At 40.4% G+C, this 25,054-nt stretch overlaps 1 protein-coding gene across 1 annotated transcript in view; it reads left to right on the forward strand.

Moving 5' to 3' along the window:
- The window catches only part of LOC134213139 (T-lymphocyte activation antigen CD86), a 291,904-nt gene extending 284,969 nt beyond the window's left edge, over positions 1-6,935 (forward strand). Inside the window, exon 8 of the mRNA XM_062691780.1 lies at positions 6,023-6,935. Within this exon, the coding sequence (XP_062547764.1) occupies positions 6,023-6,156 (134 nt within the window). The 3' untranslated portion in view covers positions 6,157-6,935. The remainder of the gene's footprint in view (positions 1-6,022) is intronic.
- The last annotated feature ends 18,119 nt before the right edge of the window (positions 6,936-25,054 follow it).

Genomic DNA, 25,054 nt, shown 5'->3' on the forward strand with positions numbered 1-25,054 from the left:
GGGTGTGATATAAGATAAGCGAAAAATGAGGAATGAGTATTGAAAAGTGAGAAACAAATCCTTAATCTTTCGTTTTTCGAAAGTCTACTTTTTCCTTCCTTCTTCATGTTTTCTTCATTCACTCATTCCCTTTATTTCTTCCTTTTTCTTCATGTCTCTTCTTCATTCTTCTCACTTATATTTTTTCATTATTTCTTCATCTTTCCTTCTTCTGCCTTCTCTCTCTTTCCTTCTATTTCTTTCCTCCGTCCTTCTCACCACTTTTTCGTTGTTTTCCCTTCTTCTTTCTTTACTTTTCCTTTTTTCCTCCATATTTCCTTCTTTTTTCTTTCTTTATATCCCGGATTCAGATTGGATTGGATTTGGATTTGAATTGCATTTGGATTGGATTTGGATTGGATTTGGATTGGATTTGGATTGGATTTGGATTGGATTTGGATTGGATTTGGATTGGATTTGGATTGGATTTGGATTGGTGTTGGATTGGGTTTGGATTGGTTTGGATTGGTTTGGATTGGTTGGATTGGTTTGGATTGGTTTGGATTGGTTTGGATTGGTTTGGATTGGTTTGGATTGGTTGGATTGGTTTGGTTGGTTTGGATTGGTTTGGTTGGTTTGGATTGGTTTGGTTGGTTTGGATTGGTTTGGATTGGTTTGGTTGGTTTGGATTGGTTTGGATTGGTTTGGATTGGTTTGGATTGGTTTGGATTGGTTTGGTTGGTTTGGTTGGTTTGGATTGGTTTGGATTGGTTTGGATTGGTTTGGATTGGTTTGGTTGGTTTGGATTGGTTTGGATTGGTTTGGATTGGTTTGGATTGGTTTGGATTGGTTTGGATTGGTTTGGTTGGTTTGGATTGGTTTGGTTGGTTTGGATTGGTTTGGATTGGTTTGGATTGGTTTGGATTGGTTTGGATTGGTTTGGATTGGTTTGGTTGGTTTGGATTGGTTTGGATTGGTTTGGATTGGTTTGGATTGGTTTGGTTGGTTTGGATTGGTTGGTTTGGATTGGTTTGGATTGGTTTGGATTGGTTTGGTTGGTTTGGTTGGTTTGGTTTGGATTTGGTTTGGATTTGGTTTGGTTTGGATTTGATTTGGTTTGATTTGGTTTGGTTTGGTTTGGATTTGGATTGGTTTGGATTGGTTTGGATTGGTTTGGATTGGTTTGGTTTAATTTGGATTGGTTTGGATTGGTTTGGATTGGTTTGGATTGTGTTTGGATTGTGTTTGGATTGGTTTAGATTGGATTTGGATTGGTTTGGATTGGTTTGGATTGGTTTGGATTGGTTTGGATTGCGTTTGGATTGGTTTGGTTTGGATTGGTTTGGATTGGTTTGGATTCGGTTTGGGTTCGATTTGGATTGGTTTGGTTTGGATGGTTTGGATTGGTTTGGATTGGTTTGGATTGGTTTGGTTTGGATGTTGGTTTGGATTAGTTTGGATTGGATTAGTTTGGATTGGTTTGGTTGGTTTGGATTGGTTTGGTTGGTTTGGAATGGTTTGGATTGGTTTGGATTGGTTTGGATTGGTTTGGATTGGTTTGGATTGGTTTGGATTGGTTTGGATTGGTTTGGATTGGTTTGGATTGGTTTGGTTGGTTTGGATTGGTTTGGATTGGTTTGGATTGGTTTGGATTGGTTTGGATTGGTTTGGTTGGTTTGGATTGGTTTGGATTGGTTTGGATTGGTTTGGATTGGTTTGGATTGGTTTGGATTGGTTTGGATTGGTTTGGATTGGTTTGGTTGGTTTGGTTGGTTTGGTTGGTTTGGATTGGTTTGGATTGGTTTGGATTGGATTTGGTTGGTTTGGATTGGTTTGGTTGGTTTGGTTGTGTTTGGATTGGTTTGGATTGGTTTGGATTGGTTTGGATTGGTTTGGATTGGTTTGGATTGGTTTGGATTGGTTTGGTTGGTTTGGATTGGTTTGGTTGGTTTGGATTGGTTTGGATTGGTTTGGATTGGTTTGGATGGTTTGGATTGGTTTGGTTGGTTTGGATTGGTTTGGATTGGATTTGGTTGGTTTCGATTGGTTCGATTGGTTTGGATTGGTTTGGATTGGTTTGGTTGGTTTGGATTGGTTTGGATTGGTTTGGATTGGTTTGGTTGGTTTGGATTGGTTGGTTTGGATTGGTTTGGATTGGTTTGGTTGGTTTGGATTGGTTTGGATTGGTTTGGATTGGTTTGGTTGGTTTGGATTGGTTTGGATTGGTTTGGATTGGTTTGGATTGGTTTGGATTGGTTTGGATTGGTTTGGATTGGTTTGGATTGGTTTGGATTGGTTGGTTTGGATTGGTTTGGATTGGTTTGGATTGGTTTGGATTGGTTTGGATTGGTTTGGATTGGTTTGGATTGGTTTGGTTGGTTTGGATTGGTTTGGTTGGTTTGGATTGGTTTGGATTGGTTTGGATTGGTTTGGATTGGTTTGGATTGGTTTGGTTGGTTTGGATTGGTTTGGATTGGTTTGGATTGGTTTGGATTGGTTTGGATTGGTTTGGATTGGTTTGGATTGGTTTGGGATTGGTTTGGATTGGTTTGGATTGGTTTGGATTGGTTTGGATTGGTTTGGATTGGTTTGGTTGGTTTGGATTGGTTTGGATTGGTTTGGATTGGTTTGGATTGGTTTGGTTGGTTTGGATTGGTTTGGATTGGTTTGGATTGGTTTGGTTGGTTTGGTTGGTTTGGATTGGTTTGGTTGGTTTGGATTGGTTTGGTTGGTTTGGATTGGTTTGGATTGGTTTGGATTGGTTTGGATTGGTTTGGATTGGTTTGGATTGGTTTGGATTGGTTTGGATTGGTTTGGTTGGTTTGGATTGGTTTGGATTGGTTTGGATTGGTTTGGATTGGTTTGGATTGGTTTGGTTGGTTTGGATTGGTTTGGTTGGATCTGGATTGGTTTGGATTGGTTTGGATTGGTTTGGATTGGTTTGGATTGGTTTGGATTGGTTTGGTTGGTTTGGTTGGTTTGGATTGGTTTGGATTGGTTTGGATTGGTTTGGATTGGTTTGGATTGGTTTGGTTGGTTTGGATTGGTTTGGATTGGTTTGGATTGGTTTGGATTGGTTTGGATTGGTTTGGATTGGTTTGGATTGGTTTGGTTGGTTTGGATTGGTTTGGATTGGTTTGGTTGGTTTGGATTGGTTTGGATTGGTTTGGTTGGTTTGGATTGGTTTGGATTGGTTTGGATTGGTTTGGATTGGTTTGGTTGGTTTGGATTGGTTTGGTTGGTTTGGATTGGTTTGGATTGGTTTGGATTGGTTTGGATTGGTTTGGATTGGTTTGGTTGGTTTGGATTGGTTTGGTTGGTTTGGTTGGTTTGGATTGGTTTGGTTGGTTTGGATTGGTTTGGTTGGTTTGGATTGGTTTGGATTGGTTTGGTTGGTTTGGATTGGTTTGGTTGGTTTGGATTGGTTTGGATTGGTTTGGGATTGGTTTGGATTGGTTTGGATTGGTTTGGTTGGTTTGGATTGGTTTGGATTGGTTTGGATTGGTTTGGATTGGTTTGGATTGGTTTGGATTGGTTTGGATTGGTTGGTTTGGATTGGTTGGTTGGATTGGTTTGGATTGGTTTGGTTGGTTTGGATTGGTTTGGATTGGTTTGGTTGGTTTGGATTGGTTTGGATTGGTTTGGATTGGTTTGGATTGGTTTGGTTTGGATTGGTTTGGTTGGTTTGGATTGGTTTGGATTGGTTTGGATTTGGTTTGGATTTGATTTGGTTGATTTGGTTGATTTGGTTTGATTTGGATTTGGTTTGGTTTGATTTGGTTTGGTTTGGATTTGGTTTGGTTTGGTTTGGATTGGTTTGGTTGGTTTGGATTGGTTTGGATTGGTTTGGTTTAATTTGGATTGGTTTGGATTGGTTTGGATTGGTTTGGTTGTGTTTGGATTGTGTTTGGATTGGTTTGGATTGGTTTGGATTGGTTTGGATTGGTTTGGATTGGTTTGGATTGGTTTGGTTTGCGTTTGGATTGGTTTGGTTTGGATTGGTTTGGATTGGTTTGGATTCGGTTTGGGTTCGATTTGGATTGGTTTGGTTTGGAATGGTTTGGATTGGTTTGGATTGGTTTGGATTGGTTTGGTTTGGATGTGGTTTGGATTAGATTTGGATTGGATTGGTTGGATTGGATTAGTTTGGATTGGTTTGGATTGGTTTGGATTGGTTTGGATTGGTTTGGATTGGTTTGGATTGGTTTGGATTGGTTTGGATTGGTTTGGATTGGTTTGGATTGGTTTGGATTGGTTTGGTTGGTTTGGTTGGTTTGGATTGGTTTGGATTGGTTTGGTTGGTTTGGATTGGTTTGGATTGGTTTGGATTGGTTTGGATTGGTTTGGTTGGTTTGGATTGGTTTGGTTGGTTTGGATTGGTTTGGATTGGTTTGGATTGGTTTGGTTGGTTTGGATTGGTTTGGATTGGTTTGGATTGGTTTGGATTGGTTTGGATTGGTTTGGTTGGTTTGGATTGGTTTGGATTGGTTTGGATTGGTTTGGATTGGTTTGGATTGGTTTGGTTGGTTTGGATTGGTTTGGTTGGTTTGGATTGGTTTGGATTGGTTTGGATTGGTTTGGATTGGTTTGGATTGGTTTGGATTGGTTTGGTTGGTTTGGATTGGTTTGGATTGGTTTGGATTGGTTTGGTTGGTTTGGATTGGTTTGGATTGGTTTGGTTGGTTTGGATTGGTTTGGATTGGTTTGGTTGGTTTGGATTGGTTTGGATTGGTTTGGATTGGTTTGGTTGGTTTGGATTGGTTTGGTTGGTTTGGATTGGTTTGGATTGGTTTGGATTGGTTTGGATTGGTTTGGATTGGTTTGGTTGGTTTGGATTGGTTTGGATTGGTTGGTTTGGATTGGTTTGGTTGGTTTGGATTGGTTTGGGTTGGTTTGGATTGGTTTGGATTGGTTTGGATTGGTTTGGTTGGTTTGGATTGGTTTGGATTGGTTTGGATTGGTTTGATTGGTTTGGATTGGTTTGGATTGGTTTGGTTGGTTTGGATTGGTTTGGATTGGTTTGGATTGGTTTGGATTGGTTTGGATTGGTTTGGTTGGTTTGGATTGGTTTGGATTGGTTTGGATTGGTTTGGATTGGTTTGGATTGGTTTGGATTGGTTTGGATTGGTTTGGATTGGTTTGGTTGGTTTGGATTGGTTTGGATTGGTTTGGATTGGTTTGGATTGGTTTGGATTGGTTTGGATTGGTTTGGATTGGTTTGGTTGGTTTGGATTGGATTTGGTTGGTTTGGTTGGTTTGGATTGGTTTGGATTGGTTTGGATTGGTTTGGATTGGTTTGGATTGGTTTGGATTGGTTTGGATTGGTTTGGATTGGTTTGGATTGGATTTGGTTGGTTTGGATTGGTTTGGATTGGTTTGGATTGGATTTGGATTGGATTTGGATTGGTTTGGATTGGATTTGGATTGGTTTGGATTGGTTTGGATTGGATTTGGATTTGATTCGGATTGGATTTGGATTTGGTTTGGATTTGATTTGTTTTGGATTTGAAATTTGTTTTATGATTTCGGTTACTATTTGAATTTGATTTCGACTTCTCTGGAGTACTCGCAGGCTGTTATAGAGCTTCGTATATTGAGATTTTCTTTTTAAACCAATGTAGCTCAAACTAAACGCCGTAAAAACGAGTTATATTCTATGATATTGTCATCGTCAGGATTATGAAGAATTTAATTGCTTTTTGTAAAACCCATGTTCGAGTGTTTTTGAACTGATTCTTTGCTTATTTTTCAAAGCAATACCAAAATTTTGATTGTTTATGATCGGGGGACAATTGGTTTGTTTAGAATGTTGTTATAAAAATACGGACAAAATGGAGAAGCCATTAAAGAGAAAGAAAGTAGTTAGAGAGCCTATCTTTCAAACTTATGACCTTTCCTAAAATTGCGGCAGATTTATTCATTTGGGACCATTCTATTGCACACTCCGTAACAACTTCCAGGTTGCTCTTTTTCACCGAGCCATCATCTCATTGTCATAACGATTTTTCTTCTTCTTCTTGTTCTGGTTTCCTTCTTCTTCCAGGCGAACATCCGGCAGCGATCCAAAAAGGCCAGTCGCTGCAGAGCAATCGGCTCCTATCGGGATGCTGTTGCCTGGTGCTCCTGCTGATGTCCGTGACGCTGACCGGCCAACAACGGTGGCCGGCTGTCAGATAAAACTGGCCATAAATCAGCGCACCCGGCCGGCTCGGGTTGACTCGGCGACTCGAGCACTACTAGTAGATGTATTTATAGTTGCAACCGGGCTCTGCGGAGGCTCGCACGGGTCTCGGATAGTGGTGGCCGCTGGCAGTGCTCGGCAGTTGCGTCTGCGTTCCGAATGACATCCACGGTGGGGGAAGGCGCAGATCTGACCGGGCCAGCAGGGGACGGGTTGTACATAAAGTTCCACCACAACTGACCAACCGCACACTCTTCGTCGACGTCGTCGCATTCGTCTTCAGGCTGGAAACCGGTGAGGAATGGTGCAGTAGAATAAAAAATAGGATAGTAAAAGAATGGAACGGCCAGCGTAGGAAATAATTCGGCACAGTGAACATCGCTCGCATCACTGAAGTTTTGCTGGATGGGATTCTTTCCGGTGGCTGGTTTTGATGAGTTTATGGTGTTATTTTCCGTTTCGAAAGCCAAAGTCCTTGAAAAATGAAGTGCTGTTAGGAATAATTGGCGGTAATTTGGTGGACTAGCAGAACCAGTAAAATCCGTTTGATTGAAGGAGATTAATTCGAAACAATTATGTTGTACAAATTTGTGTCAGTATAAAGCGCAGAGAAGCGTTTCAAATATTCAGACCATGAAATTGGCATTCGTAGGTTTGGTTAGGAACAATTAATCTATTTAAAATAGTGTGCGATTTCCACCACCATGCAATTTCTATTCCTTTTTGGAACTTTCCTTCAACTGATAGTGCCAAAAATACAAACTGTGGTTTTGTTTTTACGCTTCGTCAAAACTATTAATTTCTATAAACCTAGGGAAAGATGATATGGAAGAATTTTTTTGGAAAGTACATCAAATAAAAATAAGAAATTTGGTACCGTTTGGAAAACTTGCTGGACATAGGACATGAACATATACAAATCAATCTTAATATGATCAAATACTGCACAAATCAAAAATATTTTGGGGAATACTCATTAAAGTTGTTGACTCTTTTGTATGTTTTTCTTCAATGTTTAAATTTATTTTTTGTTAGTCTACCTTTGCTGCTCTATTCTTCTTTTTTGTTAGAAATTTACAAAATTTCAACTGTACCATACTTATAGTCGCATATTTTGGCTAAAATGAAAATGATTTAAGGCGCCTTCCTCCATTAAGCTTTATGTTAAGGGTACGTATAAGACCTCCGCTTAACACACGTAATCAAAGTAACAAAGTAAGGAAAGATTAACTTCATTCAAAGGACCCATCCCAAATCAGTGAATATTTATTGAGTTAGCACACGTACAATTAGCTGAGCCGAATTAAGATAGACAAAAAAAGTGATTGCCGCTCCAGATAATTACATGTTCCAAACAAACAAGCGAATTGAAACGAAAAAAAAAACATCAAACACAGAAGAGTAATCATCCTGTAAATAAATTTTATCGGATTGCTCGAAGCGAGCAACGGAAACATAACCGGAAACGAAAACCAGCGGAAATCGACCGGAAACGGCTGGCAGTCAACCGCCAGCGAGAAGAAGACGACCGACCTGAGATAAATATATAGAGTGGTGGAAGAGGGGGGGATGGGTGCTCGTGGCGAGGGCTGGCTAAATAAGAAAGAAAACTAACCAATGTACAAAAAGCGAATCAAGCAAATGAAAAATTATTCCTGTCCGAGTCCTTTTTATCTCCCTTTTTTGATAAATGTATATCTGTATAATGAAAATTTGGATGCAGAGTGCTTGCTCTTTGTGATATGCTACCGACTGTCTTGAGCCTTGAGGCGAAACAGAAAAGAACGAGCCAGGGATGGGTTCGAGAAAGGTGAGGATAATTTTTGGTGCGCTTCTTCCTAGGTCGGGCGTGGGATTCTGTTGGATTAAATGGGTGGCCCAGGCGGGAAGATGGGGTTTCCTAGCTCAAATGTATACATGAATCATGCATGTATGGAAGAAGTTGGATGCTGCTGGAGCAGTCCTTTCACCCGCAGCTGATGGGGATGGGAAATTTGTTTCCCTTTTGTTAGACCGGGTGAAATGAACATTTAGGAGATGCCCTCTGGGCGCTTGCTGGATGGACTGCTCTCAGTGTGCTACATCATAAATCATGGTTATTTCGTTCAGCAGTAATCTGCTTTCTTATGTCAGGAAATAATTAAATTCTGATGAGAATCGGTTGCTTGCACCCTGGACTGCAAATTGTATTCAAGTTTATTTTAAACATTCAATGTGCACAACCGTTTGTTAAGAATAAAGCTCTTGAAAAGGGTGCTTTTGTTACATATGTTGAAAAAGTAGTTCCATATGATCGTCCGAGGGCAAAGTTTGAAATGTTGCTGTCGAGCACAAAATAAAATACGTTTGTTTTATTTCAAATGCCATCAGCATTTAGAAAACTTTTTTAATGGTTCAGGCTTGGCAAAAATCTCTAAGTTTTTTTTTTAATTCGACTTTTTTATGAGCTAATCACATACACAATCAAAATTTAGGCCATGCACAACAGTCATATTTATTATTCCAGATTTGCTGGAGCATGCGTGGAGTAATAAAAATGACGGTTCTGCGTGGTTTCCCTTCTGAATGGGGTGCCCTTGAAAACGAGAATGCATTTAGTTCTGAATTCCGGGAGACTTGTCCTTAACGACGTACCGCCGAAAAAATAATAGATCAATGCAATATGTTGAATGCACTTTTTTGACAGTTCACAGAGGTTATTTATTGGGTGTTGGGGTTAAAACCGATTTGCTGGAAATAAAATTTCATAATTTTCATTCAAAATCAATTCGATTCAAATATTTACCACATAAAACCACAGACAACATCAATACTCTTAATTAATAACAAAACAGTAAACAAACTCTGTGAACTGTCAAACTTCGTCATCATGCAGTACGCTATTGAAGCTTTCCTAATCAGCCTCCTTCCTCTGTCAGATTTTTTTGCTGCTATGAAGAAAACTTCACCACAACATGAAAACCACATGATTGACGGTGCTTCTACGGTTTAATTCTTCAAATCACCCAAAATGGAGGTGAACGTGAAATCCTCCAAAATACCCAAATTAATTTTACCAATCCATAGAACTATTGATAAACGGTAGGATTTCGAAGCCGTTTGCACTTAAAATACCCCAAACCATAACATGACCACCACTTTGCTTCGCAGTCGGTGGCATATTTGTTGGATTCAATCCTGTAGCCGGTTTGTGCCATTCCCTAACCAGTCCGTACGTCCCGAAATGGTTAAATATCGCTTAACTTTTCAAAAGGTACTGCAATCAAAAGCTTTCATGTTGTTCTGTTGATTGCGCATTTAATGTTCTCTCGTCCATTGATATGACATTCTGCTAGAACTTTTTCGGCTCAGTCGCACGTTTTTGAGCATACTCCAACTACCGTCGCTTCTTCATATTTTTGGCAGATATGATATTCTTGTAAAGGCCTGAGCGGTATGGTGAAAGCCCTCTGAGCCTTTTGAAAGGAGTCTACCAGCCCTCTTTTGAGGAGGCTCCTAAGCCTCTTTATAGTAGGCTCCCGAGTCTCTTGAGAGGAGGCTCCCATACCTCTTGATAGGAGGCTCCCAAACCTCTTGAGAGGAGGTTCCAAAAACTACTGAAAGGAGGCTTCCGAGCCTCTTGAAAGGAGGCTTCCGAACCTCTTGAAAGGAGGCTTCCGAGCCTCTTGAAAGGAGGCTTCCGAGCCTCTTGAAAGGAGGCTTCCGAGCCTCTTGAAAGGAGGCTTCCGAGCCTCTTGAAAGGAGGCTTCCGAGCCTCTTGAAGGAGGCTTCTGAGCCTCTTGAAAGGAGGCTTCCAGGCCTCTTGAAAGGAGGCTTCCTGAGCCTCTTGAAGGAGGCTTCCTGAGTCTCTTGAAAGGAGGCTCTCCGAGCCTCTTGAAAGGAGGCTTGAGCCTCTTGAAAGGAGGCTTCTGAGCCTCTTGAAAGGAGGCTTCGGAGCCTCTTGAAAGGAGGCTTGAGCCTCTTGAAAGGAGGCTTCCAGGCCTCTTGAAAGGAGGCCTGAGCCTCTTGAAAGGAGGCTCTGAGGCCTCTTGAAAGGAGGCTTCTGAGCCTCTTGAAAGGAGGCTTCCAGGCCTCTTGAAAGGAGGCTTCTGAGCCTCTTGAAAGGGAGGCTTCCTGAGCCTCTTGAAAGGAGGCTTCTGAGCCTCTTGAAAGGAGGCTTCTGAGCTCTTGAAAGGAGGCTTCTGAGCCTCTTGAAAGGAGGCTTCCGGAGCCTCTTGAAAGGAGGCCTGAGCCTCTTGAAAGGAGGCTTCTGAGCCTCTTGAAAGGAGGCTTCTGAGCCTCTTGAAAGGAGGCTGAGCCTCTTGAAGGAGGCTTCCAGGCCTCTTGAAAGGAGGCTTCTGAGCCTCTTGAAAGGAGGCTTCCTGAGCCTCTTGAAAGGAGGCCTGGAGCCTATTGAAAGGAGGATTCTGAGCCTCTGGAAAGGAGGCTTCCGGGCCTCTTGAAAGGAGGCTTCAGAGCCTCTTGAAAGGAGGCTTCCAGGCCTCTTGAAAGGAGGCTTGAGCCTCTTGAAAGGAGGCTTCTGAGCCTCTTGAAAGGAGGCTTCTGAGCCTCTTGAAAGGAGGCTCTGAGCCTCTTGAAAGGAGGCTTGAGCCTCTTGAAAGGAGGCTGGAGCCTCTTGAAAGGAGGCTGGAGCCTCTTGAAAGGAGGCTTCCAGGCCTCTTGAAAGGAGGCTCTGAGCCTCTTGAAAGGAGGCTCTGAGCCTCTTGAAAGGAGGCTTCTGAGCCTCTTGAAGGAGGCTTCTGGGCCTCTTGAAGGAGGCTTGAGCCTCTTGAAAGGAGGCTTCTGAGCCTCTTGAAAGGAGGCTTCTGAGCCTCTTGAAAGGAGGCTTCCAGGCCTCTTGAAGGAGGCTCTGAGCCTCTTGAAGGAGGCTTGGGCCTCTTGGAGGAGGCTTCGAGCCTCTTGGAAGGAGGCTTCTGAGCCTCTTGGAAGGAGGCTTCTGAGCCTCTTGGAAGGAGGCCTGAGCCTCTTGGAAGGAGGCTTCCAGGCCTCTTGGAAGGAGGCTCTGAGCCTCTTGGAAGGAGGCTTCCGAGCCTCTTGGAAGGAGGCCTGAGCCTCTTGGAAGGAGGCCCGAGCCTCTTGGAAGGAGGCATCCGAGCCTCTTGGAAGGAGGCATCCGAGCCTCTTGGAAGGAGGCATCCGAGCCTCTTGGAAGGAGGCATCCGAGCCTCTTGGAAGGAGGCTTCCGAGCCTCTTGGAAGGAGGCTTCCGAGCCTCTTGGAAGGAGGCTTGAGCCTCTTGGAAGGAGGCTTCCAGGCCTCTTGGAAGGAGGCTTCGAGGCCTCTTGGAAGGAGGCTTCTGAGCCTCTTGGAAGGAGGCCTGAGCCTCTTGGAGGAGGCTTTTCTGAAGGAGGCGAGCCTCTTGGAAGGAGGCTTCCGAGCCTCTTGGAAGGAGGCTTCCCGAGCCTCTTGGAGGAGGCTTCTGAGCCTCTTGGAGGGAGGCTTCCAGGCCTCTTGGAAGGAGGCTTCCGAGCCTCTTGGAAGGAGGCTTCTGAGCCTCTTGGAAGGAGGCTTCCTGAGCCTCTTGGAAGGAGGCTTCCAGGCCTCTTGGAAGGAGGCTTCTGAGCCTCTTGGAAGGAGGCTGAGGCCTCTTGGAGGAGGCTTCCAGGCCTCTTGGAAGGAGGCCTGAGCTTCTTGGAAGGAGGCTTCCAGGCCTCTTAGAAGGAGGCTTCCGAGGCCTCTTGGAAGGAGGCTTCCGAGCCTCTTGGAAGGAGGCTTCCTGAGCCCCTTGGAAGGAGGCTTCTGCGCCTCTTGGACGGAGGCTTCCGAGCCTCTTGGAAGGAGGCTTCTGAGCCTCTTGGAAGGAGGCTTCCGAGCCTCTTGAAAGGAGGCTTCCGAGCCTCTTGAAAGGAGGCTTCCGGGCCTCTTGAAAGGAGGCTTCCGGGCCTCTTGAAAGGAGGCTTCCGATTAAAATCATATAGTTCGAGGAAACTTTCTCAAAACTATATGGTTTCACTTGGGAGAAATTGTATTTGTTTAAGAGCTTGTCAAACTTGGATAAAATATCATTCAAATATAAATAAAAGTTGGCATATTTAATTGAAAAGATGTTGTTAATGCCAAAGAACTGCATACGGATTACTAAAAACTGGTTTATGAATACTTTTTTTCAAGCTTTTTTGACACATTTTATGTTAGCTGTCAACTTGTAAGTTGAATTAAGAACGAGCACTGATGGTGGAATACCAGGCATAAATACGTTATGCATAATGTTAGTTAGACTTGGACATAAAATGCGCCAAGGAGCAGCCCCTGTCATAAAGAAGACAGATTTATGCTTAACGTCCATTATGCCTAACGTCGCGGACCCTTGACGCAAGCTTACTGTTGAGTAAGGTAGAGTTAGAAATTGGTGAATTTGGATGGAATAGTACCAACTCGTCTTATGATAAGTGAAAACTTTTCTCTGACTGAGACTTAGCTTTTACTTGTAAACAGATAGGGATGCAAAAAATTTCAAGATAGATTTCACTATTTCTTGTGCACTGGGCTGCCTCAGAGGCCAATTCATATGTAGTTTAAATAAAAACCTACCCACAGGTGCATCGTGGTTGCACCTAGTCTGAATTTTAATCCCGGTTAATCTATATCAAATATTTTAGTTTCAAATTTAGACTTGATAATTTACAAATAGAAGAAGCCAATGAAAGCATTCATTGACATATGCATTTTATTTGTAGTTGGTTTCTTAAGCTTGTTTTTGCTATTGGCTATTCCTGAATGAATGAAAGTCAAAGTGATTAAGTTAACTGATACATTCCAAACTCCCCAACCAAGATGTTTACTCATCACCTTCAGATAACACATCGCGAATATCAAGTACTCTGCTTCCTAAGGTAGATATAGCAGAATTTAGGTTATAAGTTCCGCATCAAAGATGCTTCCTGTACATATAGGTAAAAAAGGAGTAGGATTTAATTAAGGGCAAATCTCACACTCATAAAGCATAAGAAGCAGGAGAAGAAATAGAAACAGACAGGTTTAGATAACGAATTTGTACAGTGAACCGAGCAGAGTATATTATTAAAAATGAAAATCTAATTAGGAAAATGCGAACCGTGAAAAATAAAAACAATGTAGCGCAGAAGCCAGATAAAAAAATCGAGATTGCTGCCGTCGGATTCTCCCCCTGTAATCCCGTGTAACATGGGAACAAGAAAACCATAGTGAATCGAAAAAACGTGTTCCAATTTTAATCCTGTTGTTCCCTCGGGCCGAAAATCCCGTGCTCAAAAGCAAAAGGCATTTTACATTTGGTTGAACCACGAAGAGGTCTAGTTTAATCAGAGGAAAAAGTTAATCCCTCATACATGAAACGGGGACGTCCCACTCGCCATGTGCTAAGGGGTGGAACGGAGGTCCAGTATGTTGCCGATTCTGAATCGGTCCTTGAGTGTTAAACCTAGCGGAAAATTTCACCACAGAAAGGCACACAAAAAAAAACCATTCGAATGTCCGAAGAACGACGAGAGATAGCTATTAACAAGTATGGAGTAAATAATTAAACAAAAAGAGAAACCTTAATTGACTGTCGAAGCAAGTGAATGGGCGAGCTCCAGGATGGATGAATAGAGGACAGAAAAAAATGCCGGACAGTTTGCCTGGATGAATGAATTAAATTTTCATAAAATCAAATCAAAGTCAGAGTACAACCCAGAGCTGGTGTTGCTCGATATAGGACGGGCAACCATAGAGCTGACGAACAAGTTGAAACTGCCGACTGGAACGATCTACTTTCATTCAGCTAGACAGTCATTCAAGGTCTGGTTAGGTTGTTTCTGTGACGAAAGTCCTATCTTTATCGGTACCCGAAGCTCTGGAAAAGTTAAGCCAACAGTCAGTCACAGAACGACAAACCCGGCTGACAAAAAACGAAAGCAGCCGTTATTCGGAAGAATAAATTAACATAAATTTAATTAAAATTAATGAACGACAATTGAATAAACACGGCTGATGCTGTCCGGATGTGAATGCGAGTGAGAAGAGGACAAATTCGAGGTGATGATGAATAAAAACTGATGAAATTGTATAGTCGAAAATTGTGTTTCGATCATGAATGATGACAGTTATGCCTTCCTACTTCCTCACGGTTTCGATTCACAGCTACGTGGAATTTTTCGGAAAATAAAGCGTATCCATATTTCCCAACGAGAATGTAAGAAACGAAGTAAAACGACAGTTTTTATCATCAGATTCCTATGAAATTTTATTCGTTTGCGAAAGTTTCGTGTCCAGGGCGGCGAGTTCAATAGTGCGGCAGGCATGGATAAACTTCAATTAATATTAGTGGAAATGGTAAGGATGAACATATAGCCAGGGGAAAACAGTGCAAAACGTATCCGTGTGGCAAAATGGCCCAACTCATAAAAGCACTTATATAATCGTCTTTACAGATATTTATTGAATGAAGCGCACAAATGGATAAAAATCCTTTGTTTTTCACCAAAATCAACAATGTGTGGTCCTTTCGACTCTTCCTCGACTTTCGAGGAAGTGATGATTCTCGCTTTGTTCTCGCTCATTTTTTGTAGGGGACCGCACAGCTGTGTAGAACAAGTTAAAACGCATCATCAGAACCAGTGCTTTTAAAAAGAAATTTATCATAAGGTATAGCCTCACGAATCAGTTCTTTATCATGACAGCTTGCGAAAATAAGTCTCTCACGGTATGCTACATATCGTATATGTATATAGTGATAATAAATGAGAGACTTTTTCATTCTCTTTTGGAATCAATCCTTACACTTGTCAGTTATCCGAATACTGGATTTGATTCAATTAGGCCGATAATTATCAGCCAAATATGTTTCACCGGAAAACCGTGTTCGAATATTATCTGAATCCAACGCATATTCAAAATCAATCATCATCTGAGTATGCAAGTTGTATCCTGGTACGTGCACTGTACCCGTTATAGAATCGATTGGAACAGCGTTTGTGTTCCTGTCCTCATGTGAAGAAATTATTCGTATAAAGACCCGACGATGAAACTCTTGAAGTATGGCACAAACAGATAACAGATAACATTCGATAATCGGTTTCCAATCCATGTAAAATGTTTGTTTTCCTTACCTTGCAGTGATAATCTGGAAAGTTCTATGATCATCAGCGAAATATTAAAATATTCTAAATAGCGCTTCTGAGGGAGTATAGGATGAAGGGAATATTGTGGAACCTATAAAGTATAGCATTGGATGAAAAAGGTTTGAAGTGTAATTCGAGCCTCTAGTCGTCAAGAAGGAAAATGAATACAGATAAAGTATGATAGGAAAAGCTTGGGCCCAAGATGAATAAACCACTAGATGTTCCAATCTGCTAAATTCACGATTCAGCCATCTTGGATTTTAGAATGGGAGAGCCAGCGAGATTGTTTACGGATTTTACGCTGAAAATGAGTTTTTCATCCCCCTTCTTCTCTTCCATGAATTTGGCAGATTGGAACACCTAGTAGTGTATTCGTCTTGCTTGGGCCTTCTGCTTGTTCTTTAAGAAAAATAGGGTTACCTGATTTTTTTTTCTCGCGACTCGCAATCAGTGGACTCGTTCGTCATTAAGAGCCGTGGAAGCACTATATCAAAACAATGTTTGTTTTACTTCACTTTTCATTGATCAGCAAAAAAACATAATCGAACAAGAAACGCGAATTGGAAGCTAGGATAGGATGTGCCAAGTAGTCAGTAAAAATCGTACCGATTTGCTGTCACATTCGTACCGGTTGCTGATTGGTTGAAAATGACAATCGATTACTTCGATTGGTGGCCAGTTTTTGCTCGGGATACCACTGTACGCTGTTGCAGTCGAGTGCGCGCTCGAATAAACACCCTCGTATCAGTGGTTTTTGCGACCGTAAATACGCTAAAAGTGTCCCGCCGGATAGTGTCCGGCACTAATTGCTAATTAGCAATCAATTTCGGTTGATATCGGTGCGTTATATTAGTGAAAAAGTGGTGAAAAGTGATCCCACCGCGTGGTTACAATAAGCCGCCATCGTATTGTTTACGCCCGGCTCGTGTGTTTGATTGCTCCGTTTTCTGCTGCTGTCGGTCGGGTGACCCGAGCAGGAAATACTATCGAAGTAGAAAAAAAAAATTTGGGGTACAGTTTTGGGAAAAATTGAGAAGTGCCCAATCGGAATCCGGAGAGTTATACAGTGTCTTCCGAAAGTGATTCAACTGGCCACTTTCCAGCCGGTTCCGGAGGTCCCCAAAGGTGGAGGCCAAAGATGAAACCATTCCGGTCCAGGCCTGGTCCCTTCTTAGCGTGGTCGTGAAGCTCCTGGGGCCGGAATAGTAGCTAAAGATGAAACTATTCTGGTTTGGGCAATGTGGATATCAAACTTCAAACATTTTCATTGCATTTTCCGGGATAGTGACCAAAGATGGAACCAATGCACTATGGTCCAGGATTCAGATTTACGCGGAAAGATGCATTTTACGCCAAAACTATATTTTTTAGAAAAAACTGTTGTTCTACAAAATTGTTCGAAATAGTAAGGCCATCATTATGGTTTTACCAAAAAAATAGGGTGGCCCATCATATAAAAAAAATTAGAAAATATTTTTTTTATTTCTCAGAATATTGACATGTTATGTTCTACAAAGTTGTAGCGCAGCTTCTTCCAATAAATTAAGCTAAAAAAGCTTTTTCTGTAGCTCTTAAGTTGGCTGATTTAGAGCAATTTTACCAAATTGGATGAGGGTGTACCTAAAAAAACAGTATTTTTGATCTACTTGTTTTGTTTTAGATTTCTCGAAAAAGTCGTCTTCGGGTGACTTTTAGAGCTCAAAAAATGCAACTTTTGATGGGTGAATATACTCAATATCTTTTTCCGATCAAAAGTTATAATCGTTTTTCTGTCAAAATTACATTTTTTTTTTTCAAGTTGATATCTCCGGTTAGGGCAGACCAAAAACATATATTTATACAGCATTTGAAAGAGAAATTAATATTCTTTATTATGTCAAAAAATTGGGGATATGTTATTTTTTTATCTCAAGTTTTATCAATTTTACTAAAATCATGTTTTTTCAAATAAATTAATATAACTCGACAACGGAAGAAGATACAGACGATATTCTTATAGCAAAACACGCGTTTTAAAAAGCCCCAAAAGTCTTTAGAAGGTGACATTCGTGAGAAATGGAAAATAAAAAATCTACAGCTTAAACACTTTTTATAAATTTTATCATTATCATCGTATTGCAAGATTTACGAGAAAAGATGCATTTTCGGTCTGAAGCATACTTTTAAGAAACAAAATATGTTCTACAAAGTTGTTCTGAATACTTGGGCCTTTATTATAAAGTTACTGAAAAATAGGGTGGGCCATTTTATAAAAATGTGAATTTTTTTTTTATTTTACGGAAAATTTACATAAAATGTTCTACAAAGTTGTAGCGCAGCTTTTTCTCATCAACTTTGCTATATAAACTTTTTATGTAGCTCTCAAGCTCACTTGTTTAGAGTAATTTTACTTACCAGGATTAGGGTGTCCCTCAAAAAAGAATATTTATGTTCTGCTCATTTCATTTTTCATTTCTCACGGATGTCACCTTCTGAAAACTTTTGAGGCTTTTTAAAACGCGTGTTTTGCTATAAGAATATCGTCTGTATCTTCTTCCGTTGTCGAGTTATATCAATTTATTTGAAAAAACATGATTTTAGTAAAATTGGTGAAACTTGAGATAAAAAATAACGTATCCTTAATTTTTGACATAATAAAGAATATTAATTTCTCTTTCAGATGCCGTGAATTTTTTTTGGTCTGCCCTAACCGGAGATATCAACTTATGAAAAAATGTAATTTTGACAGAAAACGATTATAACTTTTGATCGGAAAAGATATTGAGCGTATTTACCCATCAAAAGCTGTATTTTTTTGAGCTCTAAAAGTCACCTGAAGACGACTTTTTCGAGAAATGTAAAACAAAAAAAGTAGATCAAAAATACAGTTTTTTTGAGGTACACCCTAATCCAATTAGGTAAAATTGCTCTAAATCAGCCAACTTAAGAGCTACAGAAAAAGTTTTTTAGCAAAATTGATTGGAATAAGCTACGCTACAACATTGTAGAACATAACATGTCAATATTCTGAGAAATAAAAAAAATATTTTCTAATTTTTTTATATGATGGGCCACCCTATTTTTTGGTAGAACCATAATGATGGCCTTACTATTTCGAATAATTTTGTAGAACAACAGTTTTTTCTAAAAAATATAGTTTTGGCGTAAAATGCATCTTTCCGCGTAAATCTGAATCCTGGACCATAGTGCAATGTGGTCTAGGGTAACAATTTGATATTTATAGCAAAGCTAATATTTTTTACTTTCAATTTGATATTTCCACTACGTTGCCTAATATGTTAGGATAAGTTTGGGTAATTTTATCGAGATATGTATCAAACAAAAAATAACCTTCATAAATTAATTCATGTACAGATCTCAAGTTTTCACAATATTCTTTATTTCCTTGATTAAAACCAATTCAAACACATGTTATACTTTGTTGTACACGACTTTCTTGTCTTATTTATTTCAGTATTTTTTACGAATTATTGTTCTTATAAAATATTTATGAAATTTCAAGAAACATTCATCCAGATATAATTGATAATTACACACTTATTACACACAATTCTTGTGATAGTATGTTGGCATAAAGAACATATGAATAGTTGGCAAGTTGCACATTTTATGTAGGTCTTGCGATTGTCCTTGCACATTCGGCAACGGGATCTTTTATTTGCCTTCTTCATGTCAATTACTGGCAACAATTTTACCTGGCACTTTCTGCAGAACATTATTTCTTTTAAAGAAAAATGTTCTGTGCACGCCGTTTCAGAGCAAATGCTGCATTCTTTCATTGTTATTGATGGCTTAGAGCAACAGTTACATAGTTTGGCATAAGTTTCCAAAGATCGAGATGCAAAGCTATTTAACTGCGCCCTTGGATCTTGCGTGATTTTTGTGCAACACTTTCTGATCTTGACATTGTCGATGATCAACTCGTTGAATGGTGGCCAGTTGAATCGAAGAAAGGAACTGAAAACGTCATATTCAAAACGACGTTTGAAATTCACGAAGTTTGGTACCCATATTGCCTGGACCGGAATGGTTCCATTTTTGGCTTTTTTGGTTTCCATTGTGGGCCCCTCGAAGACCTCCGGAAACGGCTGCAAAGTGGAGAGTTGAATCGAAGAAAGGAACTGAAAATGACATATTCGCAACGACATTTGAAATTCATGAAGTTTGATACCCATATTGCTTGGAACGGAATGGTTACATTTGTGGTCACCATTCCAGGGCCCTCGGGGACCTACGGAACCGGCTACAAAGTGGCCAGTTGAATCGAAAAAAGGAACTGAAAACGTCATATTCAAAACGACGTTTGAAATTCATGAAGTTTGATACCCTGGTAGTTTGATATTGCCTGGACCGGAATGGTTTCATTGTTGGCCACCATTGTGGGACCATCGGGGACCTCCGGAACCGGCTGCAAAGTGCCCAGTTGAATCAATAAAGGAAACTGAAAACGTCATATTCAAAACGACGTTTGAAATTCATGAAGTTTGATACCCATATTGCCTGGACTGCGCTGGTTCCATTTAGGCCACTTCCCTTGGGGACTGCATCCGTTTTCAACCGGTTGGCCACTTTCCGAACCTCCCGAAGCACTCTTCTGCTCTAATATAAGATGCTTGGAAGTAATAGCAAGAATTTTGTCTGAAATTGAGATAATTTATTATGTTTTTTCGATAAATCTCATCGTGGTCCCAAAAAATGGCCAATTTGCCTGCATTTGACCCGGTATTACTCCGGCCACAAGAACATTTCCGATTTTACCAACATATTCCCAAAAAACTAGAAACCTATACGAGTGCAATGCTGAAAAAAAGAAGCAAATCCGTCAAATATTCGATGAGCAGTGGTATTTTTAATTTGAATTTCTTCACCCGGGCCTATACGGGTTAAGGATGCCATCCAACAGCTAAAGACCAATAAAGCAGCTGGCAGGGATGGTATCGGAGCTGAACTCATCAAGATGGGCCCGGAAAAACTAGCCACTTGCCTGCACAAACTGATAGTCAGTATCTGGGAAACTGAACAGCTACCGGAGGAGTGGAAGGAAGGGCTTATATGCCCCATCTACAAGAAATGCAACAAGCTGGAGTGTGAGAACTTTCGAGCGATCACCATCCTTAATGCCGCCTACAAAGTGATATCCCAGATCATCTTCCGTCGTCTGTCACCATTAGTGAATGAGTTCGTGGGAAGCTATCAAGCCGGCTTCGTTGACGGCCGCTCGACAACGGACCAGATCTTTACTGTACGGCAAATCCTTCAAAAATGCCGTGAATACCAGGTCCCAACGCATCATCTGCTCGTTGATTTCAAGGCGGCATAGGACAGTATAGACCGTGTAGAGCTATGGAAAATTATGGACGAGAACAGCTTCCCTGGAAAGCTTACCATACTGATCAAAGCAACAGTGGATGGTGTGCAAAACTGTGTGAAGATTTCGGGCGAACACTCCAGTTCGTTCGAATCGCGCCGGGGACTAAGACAAGGTGATGGTCTTTCGTGCCTGTTGTTCAACATTGCGCTAGAAGGTGTTATGCGGAGAGCCGGGTGTAACAGCCGGGGTACGATTTTCAACAGATCCAGTCAATTTATTTGTTTCGCGGATGACATGGACATTGTCGGCCGAACATTTGCAAAGGTGGCGGAACTGTACACCCGCCTGAAACGTGAAGCAACAAAAGTTGGAGTGGTGGTGAATGCGTCGAAGACAAAGTACATGCTTGTGGGCGTAACCGAGCGCGACAGGGCCCGCCTGGGAAGCAGTGTTACGATAGACGGGAATACCTTCGAGGTGGTCGAGGAATTCGTCTACCTCGGATCCTTGCTAACGGCTGACAACAATGTTAGTCGTGAAATACGAAGGCGCATCATCTGTGGAAGTCGGGCCCACTACGGGCTCAAGAAGAAACTGCGGTCAAAATAGATTCTCTACCGCACCAAATGTGTCATGTAGAAGACGCTGATAAGACCGGTAGTCCTCCACGGACATGAAACATGGACAATGTTCGAGGAGGACTTGCAAGTACTAGGATACCTCAAGAGACGGGTGCTTAGGACCATCTTTGGAGGTGTGCAAGAAGACGGTGTGTGGCAGCGACGAAAGAACCACGCGCTCGCCCAGCTCTACGGCGAACCCAGTATCCAGAAGGTAGCTAATGCCGGAAGGGTACGATGGGCAGGGCATGTTGCAAGAATGCTGGACAGCAACCCTGCAAAGATGGTGTTCGCTTCCGATCCGGCAGGTACGAGACGGCGTGGAGCGCAGCGAGCGAGGCGGGCAGACCAGGTGCAAAACGACTTGGCGAGCGTGGGGCGCATTCGAAGATGGAGAGATGCGGCCTCGAACCGTGTATTGTGGCGTCAAATTGTTGATTCAGTGCTATCTGTTTAGATGTAAACTAAATAAATGAAATGAAACAATTCGTCCATTACCAAACTTCTATTTAATCCTTGAAATAATGATTCTGGTGTTATTTCATACATTTATCCAGAAATTCTTTGGAAGATCTCCGAGACATTTTTTTTGTAAATACTTTTAACACTTCTATGAGAGTAACCTACAGGAATTAGTTCGGTAAGTCATCCAAAAAATCTTTAGGCATATCTTAATTTTTTTTTTTGATTTTCATTGGAAATCCTCTAGATATTCCATCAAACTTATCCCAGAAATTCATTTTGAAATTCCAACAGGAAAATCCTCCGCAAGCAAATTTAGTAACTTCTCCAGAAACTTCTGAAGAAGTTTTTCAGGATTTCACATAGAAACTTTCGAGAAAAAAACTTCTGGAGAAACTTCACAAGGGATTTTTTGAAGAATTACTGGTGGATTTTTTAAAAATTTAAAAGTTATTTGGAACCACTGGATGAGCTCCCGAAAGTATTTTTGGAGGAATTTACAAATGAATTATTGAAGGATTTTCCGAAGGAGAGGCCGAGCGGAAAATAAATTCCTAAAGGAATTTCGGAGAGAATTGCCAAAGGAATCTCCGAAGTTGTTTCGAAAAGAATTTCTTAGGGAACTTCCGGATGAATCCCTGAAGGAAAGAACATTAGAATGTCAAATGGAATTTCCTAAGAAAAATGCCGAGATTTCTCCAAGAATTTTTCCCGGATTTCATTCAGGCAGGGCTGACAATAGTCATCCTCGCAGCACGAAATGCCACAGTAAGGACTGTATCGAAAATAAGTTATCCACATCATTCTATTTGAATAAAAACGGATGAATTTTAAAAAAATATTAAAACTTGTCAAGTAATATATGTTAGTTCTGATTTTTAATTTTTGTGGAAAAATAGAATACTGTATAAATATTGCACTATTCCAACATTTATTCGAGCATTTTTCTTCCTGGTCACAAATCGGCATAAAATTGCCTCGTTTTTTAACATGATTACTTTCTGGTCCAAATTCCGGTCCCATGATTTTGATTGTTTTCCTTTTCCGACATGTTAGCGAACGTGTAGTATTCCCCGAGCTTGTTGACCATGATTTTTTACCTTTGGGGTGGATAGCGAAACACTTGGTCAAATTATCCATCTCGATGCCCTTCTTACGAAGCCATGTGTCCAAAACTCAAATTTCAATATCACTTTCAATTTGCGATACATCGGAAGCAACAAATTTTCAACAGACAAACAAATTCTGATTTGAAACTTAACATATGAATACATCGATTGCAGGGTAAACCAAACCAATACCTGCATGAGCTTCTAAGTAGTAACACTTTGAAAGTTGATAACTTATTTTCGATACAGTTCTTAGAGAGGAGCTGTAGTGTCTTTATTGCTTTTCAACGCATCGTCGATGACGCGCACAACGTTAGTTTTTGTCGTGCAACCAAATCGTCATGACGACTTCGAAGAACGAATACTTCATACCATTATTCTTCTAGAGACAGCTGTCATACGAAGATTTTTATTAATCCTTCGTAATAATGAATTTAAAGTAACGTTTCAAGGAGTTATATATGTTATCGATATATTTATGGTACCAAAGCTCCAACTCTTTATTTATTTGAGGCTCCATTATGCTTTTAACATGTCCGTCTATAATGACGTGCAATCAATTAAGTGATGAAGTGACGACGGAAATCGTCATAACTTTTGTCTGCGCGACTATCTTCGTGGTAGGCATACGGTGCGAAGAAACCAAAAAGGTGTTGCGTCGTGCAATGTTATGACGATGACAGTCCTGCCTTTAGGATTTTTTTCGAAAATTTCATCACGAATTCTCTCGGAAATGTCCCCAGGATTTAGAAAAATGGCAAAAAGTTATTTTTAAGATCAATTTTGGCATAAACAAACACATTTGAGAGAAAATATTCTATTTGATGAGTCGCGTGCATCACCGTGCCCCAATTGAGCTACGCCAGTATAAATTAATCAGCTCTCGATTATCATGGTGGAAAGTTGAAGTATAACTAAGACGAATCTAATGTGTTCAATGTTACATATTCATGATCCTGTAAATAGATATATGGCGTTTTAAGCAATGATGTATGTGTAATAAAGTGTTTAAAAAACTGCTTGAGCCTTGAAATTAATTACGTCTATGGCAGCGTACTATAATTATCTCTCTCTATGTTGAAGAGGGTTCGGTAATTCCATACAATGGTCCTTCGAGCCGGTCTGTTGGGAAACTATGCGGTTCGAAGGACCAAATTTGCATAGCCGGCTTACCTTCTTCGTTTTCAATCAGTGGGACCTCCTTTTACTGGTTTCCAACTGCTTGAGGGTGATACCTAAATGTAACAAAGATTGCAAACACCGTTGTTCTAACTTAGCTTCAGGATTGAAACACAAGAGCAAGAGTGTTTTTCGAGAATTTAAATAGGACGTTCGACTTCAATGAATGAATTGGGTGCAAGGTTATTTGCAACAAGTTTCATGAATCATACACAAGAATTGTTTTCAATGACTCTTTACTGGACTTTAGTCGATGGTAGTCTCGCTGAAACTCCAGAATAAAAAATCAAGATTGCTTTCATAATGGAAAGGGGAGGAATCTCTCCTCAATGTTGATTTTCTTCCCTTTCTTTTTAAATGGAAGCTTGACAGAACAAGTTCGATTCAAATCTCAAAGAATAATGCCAACCGCTCGCCTGTTCAATTCCAAGATTATATCAAAAATTCTTAATGTTTGTCGTTCCATGATGAAACCATCAATTCCGCATTTTCGCCTCTCATTCTTTCTTGAAAATGTACATCTGAGTTTGGAAGATGAATTATCGTTTCCATATATTTGTAAGATGCGGTTAACTTTACGTTCCCCCGGGACTCGAATGTCTTCAAAATATGGTGTATTAATGCGCCATATATCCACTTTAAATCCACATTAAAAATTTTGTACATTTAGTATATTTTTTTTCAATTGTGCGTTCTATATTCATATTTAAAATTGAATTAGGCCAATTCAATTATTTAAAAAATATATCCTTCCCCCCTCCCTCTTTGACTGAGATTAATAAATTTAGGGGGCAACAATAGAATTTACAAAAAAAAATGTTAAAGTTTTCCAAACACACTTTAACAAATCCAAGGAGTTTTTTTGTTTTTTTTTATTTTTAAATTAATTATTATTGTTCCTCCGTGACATAACTTTCAATACATATTTGTAACGGTCTTTCCCTCCAAAGTTTACTAAATGTCAGGAACTTATTTATTGTTTACTCAACTTGAACTAAATTTTAAATCACCAATTGAAACTAAAAGAAGAATCCGTAGATCCGTAGAAAGCATTCGATTCCGTAAATATACGGAAATTTCCGTAGATCTGCCTATGAGAGACATACCTAAAATCTCTGAATGATTAAGAAGCAT

This window comes from Armigeres subalbatus, chromosome 2, assembly GCF_024139115.2.
Source record: "Armigeres subalbatus isolate Guangzhou_Male chromosome 2, GZ_Asu_2, whole genome shotgun sequence".
NCBI lineage: Eukaryota > Metazoa > Arthropoda > Insecta > Diptera > Culicidae > Armigeres > Armigeres subalbatus.